This window comes from Syngnathoides biaculeatus, chromosome 1 (genome assembly GCF_019802595.1).
Source record: "Syngnathoides biaculeatus isolate LvHL_M chromosome 1, ASM1980259v1, whole genome shotgun sequence".
NCBI lineage: Eukaryota > Metazoa > Chordata > Actinopteri > Syngnathiformes > Syngnathidae > Syngnathoides > Syngnathoides biaculeatus.
In genome coordinates, this window is record NC_084640.1 from 7,823,173 (window position 1) to 7,841,201 (window position 18,029).

The 18,029-nt window shown below is 39.1% G+C and overlaps 1 protein-coding gene across 4 annotated transcripts in view; it reads left to right on the forward strand.

The window, feature by feature from the left end:
* Nucleotides 1-18,029, forward strand: part of vps50 (VPS50 EARP/GARPII complex subunit) — a 79,308-nt gene that overhangs the window by 32,910 nt on the left and 28,369 nt on the right. For all 4 annotated transcript variants that reach the window (XM_061812726.1, XM_061812892.1, XM_061812811.1 and 1 more), the window contains exons 13-19: nt 3,996-4,128; nt 8,639-8,730; nt 8,799-8,893; nt 10,161-10,259; nt 10,785-10,875; nt 11,049-11,234; nt 16,664-16,782. In XM_061812726.1, coding sequence (XP_061668710.1) covers nt 3,996-4,128; nt 8,639-8,730; nt 8,799-8,893; nt 10,161-10,259; nt 10,785-10,875; nt 11,049-11,234; nt 16,664-16,782 — 815 coding nt within the window. The remainder of the gene's footprint in view (nt 1-3,995; nt 4,129-8,638; nt 8,731-8,798; nt 8,894-10,160; nt 10,260-10,784; nt 10,876-11,048; nt 11,235-16,663; nt 16,783-18,029) is intronic.

The following is an 18,029-nucleotide window of genomic DNA, read 5'->3' on the forward strand; positions in this document are numbered from 1 at the left end:
GAAATGACACAGAGGATGACAACTTGAAGAATATGATTTAGAAACAGGGCAGCGTGGCTTGAGTGGTACAATGGTGGTCTCTCAAACTAAAGGTTACGCATTTGATATGCATTTCACCTGTGACCAAGTCGAAATATCCTTAAGAAAGTGCCTGAACCCACAGTTACACACGGTACTGTGTCATCAGTGTATCAATGTTACTTTCCTATCATGATTTTAATTCTGCTCATAATTGCAGTATGTGAGTTAAAAGCTCTCAAGTATTTAAAAAAAAAAAAGAAAAGGAGCTATCCAAATTAAGCCTTTTTACAATGTTAAATTGGTACCTTGAGCTAATTAGTCTTGCTCATGATAAATATAATCTATGTCAGCGTCACTTCTGGTGTAGACACTGGCCCTTTACTGTCCTTGTTCTTGTTCTTTTTATGTGTCTGGGCTTGTTTAATCTAGATTTCACTTTGAAATAAATTCCATCATCCTGATTTAGAGCCGCAGCTTGGTCAATTTATCAGGAATTTACTGGGGTGAATTGCTGAGAGTCCCCCAGAGATTATACTGTAGAAGGTTATTGGTAAAGGTTCCCTGTGTGCAGAGTGGACAATGTGTTTCTGTCCCATTTCACGCCATATTGAAGTTATGATGGTTTTCTTCTTCACACGCTACTTGCTTTTTGACTTTGTTGTTTGGCTTGAACAGCTGTCATGCGATAGATATCCAATGTTCTGCCCTTTATCTGTCCCCTCAGCACTGCCTCTCATTTTTTTCTAGTCTTTTCGTCACCAACTTGATTTGTTTTCCTCTATATGCAGTACATTTTCATAGACACTACACGGCTTTTAGAAAGGGCCGGGTCAAAACATGTTTGCTTGTTTTTTTCACGTGTAAATCCTCAGGCATGGCAATGATGTATTGAAAGAATAAGAGGCAAAGACTGCACAGGAATGACGGGAAGCAGAATTTCAGCACTTAAACTGGTCTTTATTTTTTATTGAAGTTGAACTCTAACCCAGCACTATATTACGTATGCCTGTTCTGACTGGTGGGCTCTACTAGAACAAATGTGTTTTTATTTTCTATAGATTATTCTATCTTGAATACTGTATAGCCAACAAACACTCTACAATGGGTACATTACCCTATATACAGTACTGTATTATTTTAGTTTTCAGTGGTGGGAAGCTGTACTACAACATACAAGTGTTTTGGTGAAATAGTAAGCAAGCAAGATGAAGGAATAATATTTTGTTTGCTGTATAGAAAGCGCAGATCTGAATTGCTTTTACTCCTTACTCCTCCAATTTAACACCTCACAAATTGAAGCAGGCAGTTTTGTAGTTGTCTTGAAAAGGGAATCTTTCAACCCTTTCAATCGCTCAAGAAAGTACACGTGGAGGAGTAGATTTGGTGTTCCCACGGTTGAGCGATGTGAAAACTCATATTTGACCCTCTTAACCAGGGGTGCTCAATGCGTCGATCACGATTGACTGGTCAACCTCAGGATGGCGTGCCCAAAAAAAAAAAAAAAAAAAAGACTTCAGCCAATGTTCCCTCTAAACTGTGCGCGTACGTAATTGTGCACTGCTGATGCACTCTCTTCGCAGATATTCTGCGTTGCGCGCAAAAAAATATATAATCCAATGCAAATTGAAAGTATAACATACAGCTATTCAGTTTGTGGCATTTTGCAATGTGATTCAATGAGTGAGGGATGACTGGTTATGATATCATATGGCACAATTCACATACATACTGTAAAAACTGAAAAGAAGAAGCCACTGGTTTCTTTTAGGCAGCACACAGAACTTTCTCTAACATCGACCGCTGCTCCGCCACACTCACTTTTTCCGAGTTATTGGTAGAAGACAAGAGCAGGCAAGGAGCTGATTGGCTGACATAGGAGGCATATAGCAAATGAATGAGACTGTGGCAAAAATAATAAATGCAAAAGAGTGAGCTCATTATATCCCAAGCCATTTTTGGGGTTTTAGATTTTGGTTCATGGTGTAAACAGTTCTTTAATTCCTGAATTGGGTAAATGCCAGCCAGTTATACCAAACTACAACTTTCACTCAAATCTGCTGGGTGTGTTCATATTTCAGTAACCTTGACCTTTTTTTGTCTTGAAGTTATTCCAAAGCTTTGGGATTCATGCATATGGAGTTGCTTATTCATGTGAAACCTACATCAGCATTTTTTTCTTTTAACTTGATGGAAATTGATGTCTTTGTTTTTCATGCTCTCACTATGATGAACCTTTAATGAACCTTACCGATATGTGGCTAGTTTTTGAGAGGATGCACGTTAAAGGTAATCCAGAATGAAAAGGGGAGTTCATAACTGCGTCCCTGTGGGAAATCTCCATCTCCTTGCCAATTCTCTAATCTGGTTTAGGCTTCATCAAAGCACTTTGATGATGAAGCTTCAAGTTATTGAATAATCAAAGCAAATAGTAAATGGTTGCCATTGCCTTTTTGTTGGATTGGTGATGTATTCACTCACAACAATACGAGTAGGTGACTTCAGTCCCACACTCTGATCTCCTCAAAAGCTTTCCTTTATCTTTCTGCATCCATTCATGGATGCAATAGGACTCTTTTATACATAGAACATTATTCAGCGTTTCAATATTTTGTGAAAAGGTTGAGGGTGAGCTTGAAATAATTTAGAACGATGTGGATCATAAATGGCCCCTTCTTTCTAAATAAATTGTTGTGCGCTGTTAGTGGCAAAACAAGTTGTCAACTAGAAAGAATATAATGTAAAAATAATTTTTCTCTACAATTTTTTTTAAGAGGAGTACACACAAATGATTTTTTTCATTTTATTTTTTCTCAGAATTGATAATTCTCTCCCAACCGATCACTGGAGTGACTAAAGTATCCCCCATGTGAACTGTATCATTAGTGAAGGGTGTAAAAAAAGTTGTAGCAAGCTCCAGATCATTTTTCAAATCATTTTTTGTTTTCTTAAAACTTTTTGACCATTAAAATGAACAAAAAATGCCAATAAAAATACATGTCATATATAGCCATCTAAATCCAACTGCTGGAGGGATGGCGTAAAGATTACACAGTTTTTTGTCTTTTGTATCTCTTTTGAAACAAACTAAAATCCCTAGTAAAAAAAAAAAAAAAGGTAAATCAATTCAGTCTATTTTTATCTTACTACAAGTTTACTCCCAAGCATACCCACAAGGCATCCATAAAATCCACACTGAAGTTTGTATTTTCAAATCCGCTGTGGCACAGCTTTGCAGATGTGAAGTGCAGTCTTCAGAAAATTGAATCGTGAAGTTATTGTGGTGGCTGTGTCAAGAGAGGTTGATTCTAGCGACAGTACTTTAAAGAGCGGCATATACGCTCCATCTCACCCAAATGCTCACATAGAGTAGTGCACAAAAGTGATTGTATGTAGGTGTAACTGGAGTCGTATTACTCATCAAACACACAGACCCATTTTCACGCACACCTCTTCCAGTGGCCCTGTTGCTTGGCAACTTGCTGCTGATGTGGTTGACTTGTGTAGAATATAGAATATCAAATGTATTTTCAAGTATTCTGTCTATCCATTGTGATAGCTAAGGTTGGAACTTGGAGCCGATCCCATCTTTTATATGTAATGTAGTGCTACCTCTACTTACAAAATTAATTCGTTTCGGAATGTGAATTTTTCGTAAGTAGCTTTTTACATGTAAATAGCCTAATACAAATTCATTTGGTACCCATATAATTTTTTTTAGCAAGTCCATATTTTAATGATCTCTTCGATCAGTAGCTTTCTCGAGAGACAGAAATTAGATGTTTCAGCACAGTGCCTATGAATAACAAGCCTAAACAAGTATTAGATATGATATGAAGCGCACCATCTTACGCTGTAATTTTATTTTAACTTCTGGGTGTTCCATTTCCTTCTTTCTTCTGTTTTCCTTCAGGGGTGTGCTGAAGTAGATAATGCACAAAATGGCATCAGTGACCACATTCCCTCTCTGTTTGCAGCATATCACCCTGGATAGCTACATTCCGTGTCTGACTGATCTATGCAAGGCATTGTGGGAGGTGATGGTGAGTTACCACCGCACGATGCAGTGGCACGAAGCGCATGATAAGCAAGCGACTACACCCACTCCAGGTACTGCACTATAATCTTTGCCACTTTATGTGTTTGATTTTATGTTCTGCATTTGACAGTAACATTTCCAAGACAATCCCAAAGACGACACAAGTCATATATCAACACATCGTTTCTTCTTTCTCACACAACTGCTATTTCCTCCTAATCTTGTCATCATTACTTCACTCTATTTCTCTTGAATTATGTTAGTCGTAAAAGGATAAACCTGCTCCCAGTAGCTCAAGATGAATGAATAAGTTTGGCTTCAAAGGCTGGATTAAAATGGGTCAGTTTACCACACTCTCCGGCGCACTAATCTTTTCTGGCTGTTTGATATCACTATAATACACGGCCCTCTCCTGGAAGCCGTCACCTTATCGTGGTGGAGGGGTTTGTGTCTCCCAATGATCCGAGGAGCGAAGTTGTCTCGGACCCCTGTTGGGGTCGCCCGTTTTGATAATTCCCACTCCTGATCATTTATGACAGCAATGGCATAAACTTTACAACCGGCTTTTTTGACACTGAGAAATGATAACAACCAATGGTTTAATCAATATGTGAAACTCTGTAACTTTCGGTGCAGGCACACATCAACGATGTCTGTAATTGATAGTGTATGACCCAGTTGAAGGTGTCTGCAGTGGATGAAATGTGAATCATTTTTTGTTTTGTGGAAATGTGTCGTATATGATTTTGGGATTGCCCCATTTAGGTTTCAACTCTAACCTTTTAATTGTTGTTGCTTAGAAAATGGTTCATGTTCATATTGTATGTTAGATTTAAAAATATATATTTTTACCCACTGCCGTCTAAATCCCAAATTCTTCACACCCTTTCAAAAAAAAATTACAGTTATGCATAAAAACGCCTCATTTCTTTTCTCCTTTTCTTTGTTGAATCAGTTTTCTTTTGTTGCACACATTCCATTAGATGGATAAGGATATCCTGTGGTTCTGCATGATTGGAAACATGCTTTGGATATTTTATTAAATGCCATCTTCCCCTTTATGGGAAAGGGCACACACCTCGTTTACTGCCAAGAGTGCCATCCATCATCTCAATAGTTGATTGACTTTCACCTGTGTAAAGGTGTCCCTGGCGTTTACTTTGTATTGCTTTCACCGTCTCTCCTGATGTGTGCATGGTCTGTCGTTAACGTGATTTACTGTGTATGTGCTGTCTCGTTTGTTCAACAGTATTTTGAAGTGACTTTGACCTCCAGCTCACACTAGAGGCCACCTGTGTCATAGCAGTCAGGCCTACTAAAGACCCCCTCTCCTGCTCTTCATCCTCTTTGATGTAATTCTAGCACTTAATCTATTGAGTTGTTCAGTGTAATGTATCACTGATTAATCTTGTCACTTGATGAAAGGAGAGGGTGTCATCACAACTGCATCCACCCGGCTGGCATCTTTTTTTTTTTTTTTTTTTATACCTGACAACAGATTTCCTCCAGTAGCTCATACCCGGACATGTTTCATTCATACTGAAAGGCATCAGGCTGTGTTACAATAAATAAAAAGTGTCCAGTTTCTCTTTAGAGGCCATTGGTACGGCCTTGAAGCCAGTGTTGGAATGACATCAGGTGTCGAGCAGGTCTCAAGATGATTATTTTTTTACGCCTATGTGCAGTATGTTGTTCAACCACAGCTTGTTCCTCTCGCTGACCTCAACGTTCAGATTTTCAATTTGGTTTTTCCTTTCATTCCAATAGGCTTTCATTTATCCAAGAAACTAATTAATCCACTTGTCAGCTTCATAGAGGTTGTACTGCATTTTGTGTACCCTATCAACATTTTTGAATCATAACGACAATATTCACTCTCACATTTACATAAATACTTCCATTGTGCTTTTGTTAGCAACATTGCTACCCATGACAAATGATTGTGCAGATAACATCAAGAGATGGGGACAGCTGTAATTTGCATCTGATTGATGCACATAATGGATGATGGCCTACCTGAACATGAACAACACCACATTACTCCTTGTCTCATTGGTTTCTATAAAGATTACAATCCTTGGGAAAGCAGAGGAGGAAAAAATGTTGTTCACAGAAATTTGCAAGGTTATTGTTGGAAGGAGTCCAGGTGTCGTTGTTTTTTCTAATTTGTTTTTGTCGTTTACATCAGCAGGTGGCATGGTCGTACAAATTAGCCGTGTGAGGAATAGATAATTATACATTATCAGAGTTGTCAATCAGGGCCAAACAAAGTAAAATATTTGATGAGATCAAAACTGTGTTTTTCGCCCCAATATGAACGTGAATCCAAACAGAAAAGCTCCAATATCATTCCAAAAGAAATGCACTTAAGGTGTTTCCCCACATACAAATGTCTGTCATAATTATACAGTTAAAATATGACCACGCTGTGAAAAAGCTGAAAACTTAAAGATCAAATAGGCTTTTTGGCTAAAATGAGATCATTTATGAATCAAAACGTTTAATTTTCTTTGCTATTATGCCATGTTGTCAGAGCTGGATACTTATTTTTGTTTGGGGGAAGGTCCTTTTATTGGAGAGATTCTCAGGATGGACTGCAGGTGTTCATCAGTGAAGCAAATCCTATGTGATGTTTTTTTGACGTACATCGCAGAGAACAACTGCTCCCACAGATACAGTATGTGCTTCCGAAGAGACGAAGTGTTTCAGCTGCATGTAAACGGAGCTCCTGAATGATCGTGGAAAGGTTATCAGTGTAAGGCGGCTACTGCGCTGCATTTTCCGATTGGTAGTTTGTGTCATGAGCTTTTCGAATGAAGGCATTGTGCCAGTGAATCTGGCAACCCTGAGTTTACATGCATGGTAGTGTCAAATGAGTACTTTGGGTCGAGAAAAAGTGTTTTCCAACCTTGGTTGAGCCAAGGAACACATTTTATATGAGAAAAATCTCACTGCACACCACAAAATTAAAATGTTACAAATATTAGGAATACTGAAATAATGATAGTCGTCTCAATTTACTCAAAAAATAACTTAGGGTGGAATCTGACTGATTCTGTTGTATGAACAGGAATAGGTGGATGCAAAGGTTTATTGTACCACATGCCATCTAATGGAAGCACATTTAATTGAGCTCTCTGTCACTATAGACCACTGGCACGGATAGATGAACAAAGATATATTTGTAATTAATGTGTAATTGGATGATATCCCGCAGCGCGCCTGATGATCTTTCACAGCACATTACATTACATGAATGTGCCAAGGGACCCTGGTTAGGGATCACTGCAGCACAGAGTAAAATTGTTATGATTAAGAAATAGCTAAAACTGCATGTTTGGGAACACTAATCTAAATAACTAAGAAAACAAAAGCCTTTTCGCTTGTATAGATTACAATGAGAAATGCAGAGCGGCACGTGTTTTTAATACTTTAATTCATCCTGGGAAGTTGTTCCAACATCTTTGATTCCTCTTGAGATTCCGTCCCACTACTTCTCTTGGTGTGGTAATTTGGTTTGAGATCTATAGTAAGGCGGAGCAAATCTCGTCTTCTCTTGTTTTGCTCATCGAGAGATTAACTCTGCTCCGGTGGGTATCTGCTCACACGTGACAAGTTACAGTGGGAACATACGTGAAGTGAGAGAACCTTGAGGATTACTTTTATTTTGTTCCTGAGAAAGCTGCTCATTATTGACACGGAGGAATGATCACATTGTACATATTAGTAGTTGCAACTGCGGACATGTTGGTCATATGTTGCACTCCAGTAGATAACTGCAGTATATTAGCGACACAATACGCATTGACAACAAAAATCCTTACATCCTTGTCTCCTATTGCTCCACATGAGTGCGGAATTGTCACTGCACAGGGTATATCAGCACATTTCACAATGACCTGCTTTTTAGTGGTGCAATTAATATCTATTTTTTGTGTCATGGCATCAAAGAACAACATCAAAGGCTCTGATGGTTTCCTATGGGATTTAACAAATCAATACACACTGATCCCTGCTGAACCAAAGTTTCACAGTGTTTTCTTTTGTCTGCAAGTTTCTTTGCCTATTGAAAATGACCTTGACAGCTCCATCTCCACGTCCTCTCATCAATCACTCTTGCATCCTGCTCTCCATTATGAGTGTACTCTGCCGGCGTGAAGTGGTGGGCCAGACTCACTAAAGAAGTTTGTTTTATTGCCCCACCTGACAACGAACGAGGCAGATATCTTGGGTGATTGTTGTCCAGTTTCACGGACGTCAGTCAAGACGAATCCGTCTCACATTCCTCTCTATTAGATTGACGGACACCTTCACGGGTGGCTCAACTTCAAATTGTGACACTTTTCCAATCTGAAAGATTCAATGACTTCATAGTTGGATGTAGAAGAAGAAATTGGTTAGATATTTAGCATTCTGTATTATATACATCTCTGAGTCAGCACTTGCATTATTTCATATGGAAGTACAATAATGACTTCGTTTTAGTCATGTTGAAAAGACACAACAGAACAATAGAAATGTGCAGAAACTTGTTTTATTGCTCAGCCTTTCTCCATTCCTATTTTAAATGTAAATGCATAGAGGATGCCGTCGCGGCAGAGTCTGACGAGTTGGTGGTGGACCACAGCTACGTTAAGAAGAAGCTGGAACATGGGCTGACACGGATCTGGCAGGTTGGCTGGCTTGACTCTTCAAATTGAATTTCTGTTCCCGCAAATGACCCACTTTCTTATTTCATCAGGATGTCCAGTTAAAGGTGAAGGCCTATATCCTTGGGACCGACATGTCTAACTTCAAATATGATGACTTCATCGTCGTATTAGATGTCATAAGCAGGTATTGTTTAATGCCTGTACAAATGGCTCTTGCGAGGTAATCCATTGTGTTTCATCATTACAGTACCCCACCAGGGGAAACTAGGAAATATTTAATTCCTATTCATCTGTCTTCTGTTGCACCGACAGCAGAAAACTGGTCACAGTTGTATTTGTTCTACTCTACTGTATGTCATGTTTTGAATAGTATTTCAAATCTCAACACGCTAGCTGTCGCTTCTCTTAAAGTATATATTTTTTTGTCATAGATTTGAAAAGACTTTTATGCTGAACTTGTTCTTACAACCTAATTGCATTGTTGAGCAACTTTGATGGTGCACTGACATCATAAAAAAAATCGCAGTGGTATACACTGCTGTTCAATGACTGTGCAGTTCTTAAAATAAAAAAAAACAACCTCCCTACTTTCTTTCTTACAGTCCTCAGTTAAACTATACACGTCAGACAAACACAGACAGAGCTCCACTTCAAACAATGACCCAAGCATGCAATTCTTCTTACTTAACTGTAATTAACTCATACAGACCAAAAATTGGCATCAGCTTCATGTTTCAGAAAACTTATCAAGGGCATTATGAGATAAATGTGTGTGAAAGGAGTCAGCATTCTTGGGAATACACTTAGTATTAAATGACCATGTTGTTTGAAGTTTAGTTATAGTTGTAGGATTTTGAATTGAATAGATTCCCAAAGGAAGAAGTTTGGATTTAATATATGATGTATGGCATTTGATGTTGCATGCTGTACATGATAGGAATAATGTCTTTACAATACAGCTAATTTCTACAGCATTTTTGCCATTTCGTCAGTAACGCATCCTAAGGATTATGGTTTTATGAATGACATTTTGGAAATACCGCCCACATCTGTTGACTGGCTTAGTTGTCAATCATTTTCATGCAGTGCAATTTTGCACTTGCTCCCTCTGTTATTGAATATCATCAAACGTGCAGTAGATTTTGTATCGAATGTGGCAGAGGTCTGCACTACAATAGAATCACGTTTGAGATGGTGCTCCCTGATGAAGACCCATAAAAAAATATATATTAGGAAACACATGCAAACATTCAAACCGTAACAATCTTGAGAAATCATTGACATCTGTATTGTTGCACTTTCAACTGTAACTCAGTTTTGCTGTATGCTCAATCAAGGAATTTTCAACCTCATGCCTGCCATGAAATCCAGTTCATAATCCATTTCTGGCTTTGCTCCCATGTCTTCTCGTTGCCGTCGTAATTTCCCTTACTCTCTAAATTCGCCCGTAGATTGATGCAGGTGGGTGAAGAATTCTGTCGAAGTAAGTCGGAGCTCCTGCAAGAATCCATTAAACGCCAGAGTGTCAACTACTTTAAAAACTATCACAGGTGAGATAATCTTATGACAAACATTTGTAGTATTTGCAGCAACATCATTCAGACACGCACACACACAGACGCTGTGTGAATTGATGTGCCGTTTTTGTTTTTTTAACCTGCTCCATGTTGAATGTATCAGTGTTTGGGTTGATCACTGGCATTGAAATGTAAACCCATTCCAGTATCTTTTCCCTACGTGAAGTATTGGGACGGGACATTTAATTTATACCATACAGACCACTCCGGTGAACCCCACGGTGGGTTTTGCAGTTGAAAAGATAGTTCCACCCCACACTGATATTTGCCTCAGTGGACTTTCAGCCAACATTTGACATTTTCATCTTATGACACTACCCTTTTGCAAGGCCTTCAAAGTGCATTCTCGAATGCCTTGAGATAGTTGAAAAACAATTAATTGAATAACGTTTTTTAAAGGCATGCCCCACTGTTTTGACCCTGAAGGCTGTTAAAACTATTTCAAAAGATGTGACTCATTCCTTTTTTTTTTCCTTTCTTTCTTTTACAATCTCTTAGGGCACGGCTGGAGGAGCTGCGCATGTTTCTTGAGAATGAAACATGGGAACTATGCCCTGTCAAGTCTAACTTCAACATATCACAGCTCCATGTGAGTTTGAATTTATCCTTACCATCTCCTGCATGTATAATATATATAAGGAAATTAAGCATGTGCATGTTCTATCTATGGTTTATTCATAAGACAAGTATTGAAAACAAAAAATATTTTTTACGTTTTAATAATTTCTTAATTGTTTTCCCATTACATTTTTCATAAACCAGGAGTTTAAGTTCATGGACCAGTGTCGCTCCCCTTCGCTTTCCCCGAGCAGACACGGTCCATCTTCTCCCATTCAAATCAAAGAGGAGCTGTCTCTGTTCCAGCAGTACCTGCAAGAGGGAAACCCCTTTGAGATGCACTTTGAACAGAAAGATGAAGAGACAGAGGATGTGCTGGCATCTAACGGGGTGAGTGCCAAATTTTAATGTATCTACAGAGTTAGGGTCGTGGACAGCATTTTTTGTGCTCTTCTGTAGAAGCAAAACAATTCCACATTGGTTACTGAAATCAATTGAAACTGGCAAAGTAGTGTGAAAGTAGAATGAATGGAAAATCACACTTTTTTTTTGTACAAACTAATGAAACCGTCAGGTACAAAAGTGATCATACCCTTAAATTTACATTTTGTTGAGCAACAGTAAGACAGTCGCTTCAATGCAGCAATTTCCATAACTCTTGACTGGTTTAATGGCCGCACTCCTTGTGAGCAAACTGCTTGAGCTCTCGTTTTTGAAAAGTGCCTTTTCTAGACTCCTGTTCAAGAGGCTTCACATCAAGGCTCATGAGATGCCACTTTAAAAGAGTTCAGTATTTTGTTCTTAGCCATCATCTGTTTTCTCAGTTATGTGTTTTGGGTTTTTATGCTGTTGGAGGGCACGTGAAACAGAGGCTGAGATCAAGCTTTCTGACTGTGCAGAACATTTCGCTCCAAAAGGCCTTGATAAGTCTTGCGACTATGGCCTGCACAGACATTGCAAAAAGTCTTTGAATTGGATTCGATTTAAAAGAGGAATGTTTTTTTGTATTTACCCATTTTAAATTCGAGACAGTTTTATGTACTCACCCACGTCTAGCCTCTTACCAAAACAACAATGGATGTTTTCTTTTTAGTTGAAAGCTTTCTGCCAAAGCCAATGACAATAAGTTTATATTCACTTCATGAAAGTCTTCCTCTGGCTTGTATTTTCCCCCATAATACAATACCTTAATAATACATCCTATTTGCAAACATGTGCAAACTAGACCACGATTCTGCTCATTGTCATTGTTAATGTGTTGCATGAACCAATCCAACATTTGCATTCATAATTATTTTGGAATGATTAGTGAGAATAATATATATTTATATATCTTTGTAATTTTTCAGCGATGTACACTGTACTGTACGTATAGACATTTTTCTTGTTGACAGTTTACAGTTTCCGCCATCTGATTGAGTCGAGTCAACAGTAACATCAGTGAGCTAGAGATGACTAATTAATGAGACAACCTGTGGAGATACACCACTGTGTTTATAAAGAGCCAAGTTGATTAATTGGTGCACAATCACTGTGGGCCTTTAGCAGATTTCCCTCAGCCCCCGCCAGCCTATTGAAACTTTGAATGACGTGCTTTTCAGGCACTTTTGTGACTGTATAAAGACAATGCTTTTAAAATGTGTCACTCTTCCTTTGGAGGCCTAAAAACTAAGATTGAATATTCAACAAGATTGGCTGAATATAAAGCTCAAATTCGGAAAAGTCAACTGATGCAAAACACAAGATAACTTACCCTGTCAGCATCAGTTTGCCTGCCCTGTGTGAGGGTGTGCGAATCAGTATCAACAAGTTTTGAAATGTCCCCATTTTACCTCCTAAATGGTGAGATCCATTGAATGCCATACTTATTTTATGTAGATGTTATGATAAAAATCCGTAATAATCAATAGTCACTTATTCTTAGAAATATGCAAACAAAAAAAAATGTGCACTTGCTGAGAGTGGACACTGACAGTGGGCTTTTTTTTTTGCTAATGTTAGTATCATGAGCACATAGTAGACTTAGAAATATCGTTTAGTAAGATATATTACTGTGCACTGTTGAAGAAATATATTTTGAATTTTTGAAAGTTTTTTTTTTCAATCAACTGATGCAGTATTTCTCCCTAATAAGATAGTGTACAAGCTAGACAACGTACACAAACATACAGTAATCTGATGAAAATTACAAAGCATAACGTGAAAATATTCTGCAAATTTCAGCTTCCATTGACGGAAGAGACTGTAAAGTATACCGAAATACTGTATATAATTCGTACTGTAACTTTTATTAAATTTGGGGGGGTTCTTAAATGGGCATTTGCCGCATGACAATTTTAAAGGGGAAATCCAGTGCTTTGCATGAACAGTGTATCCAATACGTCATGTAATATGTACCCTATTTTGACAATCTGTTAAATCCTCTCTCATTTAATAGTTTTTGAAGAAGATTTTTATTGACAATTACGAATTTTCAGGGGCGCTGCCATTTTCGCGAGTCATATGATCTACATGGGCGTATGTGATGTGTACCGTGCCACAACAAAAACTCGATTACATGGAACAGCATTATGCCCAGCGCTGATTTTTTGGATTTATCCTCATTTGATGAAGAAATAGCAGTATCGGTTGATCGGGAAGACGGAGGATTTCTTCCATACAGATTTGAACCTGTAGCTGTAATTTATGTTGAATATTCAGATGGTTCCTCGGGAGGAATGACGCAGTCTGACTACTCGGAGGCCTTCGCGCGACATAAGTGCGTAAACAAAGGTCCCCGGGAACTCCTGGCCGGCAGCTGCGGATGGTTCTTCGGACGGGAATGACGCAGAGTCTGACGAGTGAGCTCTGGCGGCCAGCCGGAAGCCGAGCTTCCAGGCGGCGGACGCCGTTAGCCCCGCACACCGAAGCTAAGCTAAAGGCCTCCACCGCCACCAAAGCCGGGCCACAAGCCAAGCTTCGATGTCCGGAGAGGCCTTTAGCTGACCTTCAGTAGCGGCGGAGGCCTTCTCCCATGTAATCGAGTGTTTGGAAATGGATGGTACACGTCACATGCGCCCGCGAAGATCATGTGACTCGCGAAAATGGCAGCGCCCCTGAAAATTCGTAATTGTCAATAAAAACCTTCTCGAAACACTATTAAATGAGAGAGGCTTTAACATCACATTGTCAAAATAGGGTACATATTACATAACCTATTGCAGTGTTTTTCAACCTTTTTTGACCCATGGCACATTTTTTACATTGCAAAAATTTTGTGGCACACCACTAACCAAAAATGTTACAAAACTCTGTATGGTATATTTAATTACAATATAATTTCTGAATTTATTTATACTCAGTCAGTGTGAAACCTGGGCCTGTTTAGATGAACACAAAGCCAACCCTGAACCAAAGGTAAAGTCTTAGCAACGAGGGCCTCACGGTGCAAAAAACAGTGCGTAACAATCAGATCTGGGTTTCTTTCCTTCACTCTACTCACGAAGCCTTTGGTTCGCCCGACCATGGCTGCAGCTCCATCAGTGCACACACTTGTCCAGTTTTCCCACATAAGTCTTCCCTGGTCAAGATATTCCGATGTGGCCCGAAAAATTTCCTCTCCAGTTGTTTTTTCTGGCAGTTCCTTGCAAAATAGGAAGTTTTCTCTAATGGCATCTCCATCCACAAAACGCACATTGGCCAAGAGCTGAGAATGTCCACTAATATCCGTAGACTCGTCAACTTGCAACCCAAATTTCCTACTGATGCGTATCTTTTCCAAAACATGGCTTTTGATGTCTTAGACATGTCATCAATACGCCTGGCAATTGTGTTATCAGAGAGCGGGACTTTAGCGATGTCTTTAACGGCATCAGGGCCGAGCATCTCGTTGACAATGGCTTTACAGGCAGGTAGTATTAATGTCTCTGCCACAGTGTGCGGCTTTTTTGATTTCGCAACAAGTTCGGCGACTAGGTAACTAGCTTTGAGCGCTTTCTCATTTACCTTTGTGGTTTTTCTCATAAACATTGCCTGTTTCTCTGTGTTTACACGCAGGCGAACAAAATAGTCTATCGGCTTGTTTTGAAGCGACGGGTGTGTCGTTTGGAGGTGGCGTTTAAGCTTGCTTGGCACCAAGGCGCTGTTGGATAGCTTCTCGCCACACACCAGGCATAACGGAATAGGTGTCGTCTCATCCCCGGTGAAAGTAAATCCAAACGAAAGATAGCTTTCACTATGTTGCCTTGAGCTCACCGTCTTTGCTTTCTTTTTCCCACCACTCATACTCGGGCCTTCATCCGGGTCAGAATCTTGTCCAGGGCGCAGTTCGGAGCTTGCAGTTGTCCTTTTTAAAAACTTCTCCATGACTGTCACCACAGCCTCTTAGGTGCATCACTAATTCTCTTGGAGGAATGAGGCAATCAGCTACATGTTGCCACACGGAGAAATATTACATTACTCTGCCAGCCTTTACAGCACGGACACTTGACAATGACATAATATTTGCAGAAAATTATTAATAAATGTTAATTAAAAAAGAAAGTGATATCGGATAATTTCTCACGGCACACCTGACGATCTCTCATGGCACACTAGTGGTTGAAAATCACTGACCTATTGGATAGGCTGTTCATGCAAAGCACTGGATTTCCCCTTTAAGGGCACTTGTAAAATGTCCAGTTTCATTATGATAAATATACAATACAACACAGTTAAATACACATGATCAAATAACTTGCTTTATCAAGTAACTTTACCAAACAATAAAAGTAATTTAAAAAAATGTTGTGTACACACTGTTAGCAGGGCAGAGTGTGGGACATGCCAAAATCACACAAAACCAATGGAAAAAAAAATTTGTATGGAATGAAGGAAATACATTATAGGTGACTGATAAATGGAATGCGGTGTGTGCAAATGTTTGGCTCCTGATAATAACACTGCTGAGAGTCACTATTCTTCATTTTCATGAGGAACGCTATGTAGGGATATTGACCCGTATGTAGCGGAGGGGCACAGCCGTCGTCCTTCAGTGTAGAAAACATTCAAACTGACATCTACCCTATAGAGCCAGGTGTAGTGGTGTAATGAATGGTTCCCTGTAGTCCCTCAGCCTGAGAAGAGTAGCCCTTCTGTGTTTGCTCCCATATATCATACTAATAGAGGCACAGAGGTCCAGTGTCCACCATTTTCTACCATCTCCTTGAAAAGCATTCAGTTGTTCTGTCAAGGTTTATCCGTGAATCATACTCCATTTCCCTTTCTCTTATACAGGTTATTTTTTTATGGCTATATTATCCTTTTAAAGTCATAATGACTTTCTAATGTGTCAGGCTTTATAAGCCCAAGCGTTCCTTGTGGTTAAGCTTGTCATACTCGAGCTGTTGTGATACCTGAGTTCATAGTTGAGGAGGACAAAATAAATGGAATTATTTCAGATAAACTTTAACCAATTTCTTATCCGGAAGGTTTAATAGCTATGATCTCAATATGGAAAGATTTTTTTTGGGGGGTTTGGTGGCAGATTTATGCTATCAGGATGTGTGATGTGTTTTTGTGAATTAAACATTCACAAAGTTAAGGACCTCGAAATTTGCCCTAGTTTGTGCTTTTATCTATTTGCCTATTGGAAGAGAAAATGTCCAATATTTCCTTTTAGTTACAATCTGCTCATCTATATCAATGCAATTCTAGTTTGCAAAGGTGTTTTTCAAATTTCTCAAGACCCACTTCTCTACACTAGGTTCCCCTCGTGTATTGTTCCATTTGGACTTGTTCTTTTTTTTTTTCGTCGCACTGATCTTTCTTTTTTGTGTCACATTCTCTTTGCGTTTCTAAAGTATGAGTCTGACGAGCTGGAGAAGAGCGCGTATCAGGATTACGACAGCGATAGTGACGTCCCCGAGGAGCTCAAGCAGGACTACGTTGATGAGCAGACGGGAGATGTCCCCCTCAAGAGGTCAGATGCACTGTTTCATGCTGTGGGGTGACACAAGGGGGACCAGCCATAAATAGAATTTCATGATAAATCCAGGTGTCTATCATTTTTGCTCCAACGTATTTGACATTTACTGACAAGAGTCCAAAAATAAAATGATCAAGCTCACCCGTGACTCTGAGGATAAGTAGTGTAGAAATTTAATGGATTTCTTATTTCAAATCTCCCATTTCTTTTTTTCTTTTTTTTTTTTTTTTTTTAAAAAAACACTTTCTATGCATGATTTTAGCTCACCTCTTCCTAACCCTGCTCAGTAGGCAGAAAGCTTCCCATTAAATCATGAAAAATTCTCTTTCTTCCCAGATTGGGGATTATGGACCAATTACTGTACTTTAGTTGCAGTAATTGAGATGACTCCCTCATATCTTTCTTTGAAATAGCATTAGAAAGTAGGTTTGTGATGACTTTGTCATTATTATGATCTTTGTGTATATTGCATGTCAGAGTGGAGCCGGAGTAACTGAAAGATTGCTGCTTTGATTTTATAGCAATATCAATCGAAGCAAGCATTATCGTCTTTGATGGCATACTTACAAAAACAGCTCATGTACTGGATATATCCTTATATTGCAAATGTACACTGTATAATGTTGAAGTCAGTGAGTTAAGATACTGTACATTTGTTTTGATGTAGAATTTAATTAAGTTGGGTTACTTTCTCAGCGAAGAAAACATGCAATACTATTGCTTATTCATGAGCTTATTGGTACAGAAGCCTTGTTATGATATGTTACATTGAAAATGTCGTGTCAAACTCTCATATTAATTGCACCATTATCTTTTTGCTCAGAGTTGAATCTCATTCTTTTGCAGGTCTGAGACGCCGGTTGTTTTTTTTTTTCCCCAAGCATTCCCCTTCGCTTACTCATTTCTGTTGTGTGTATTAGCTCAAAGCCACTAAAATGCTAATATCCCATTATTTTAAGCAAGAATAGCTAATGGCTAATTATCAAATGGGTCGTGTGGTCACATCCTGTAATTAAATGCCCCATGTAATGATTGCTGGATAATATAGCTCAATGATAGGTGTCATGGGTCTAGTTCCTCTTGCTCACCGGTTCAGAGACATCACCCTAGGGGTCCTTCTGTGTCGCCGGCCACGTGTAATGGGTTCTGATGGATCAATTAGAACAATTTTGACCCCCACTGAGGTTGCTGTCCTCGCCTTTTACCAAGGAATAATAAAGTTAGAACGTATGTTGTTTTGT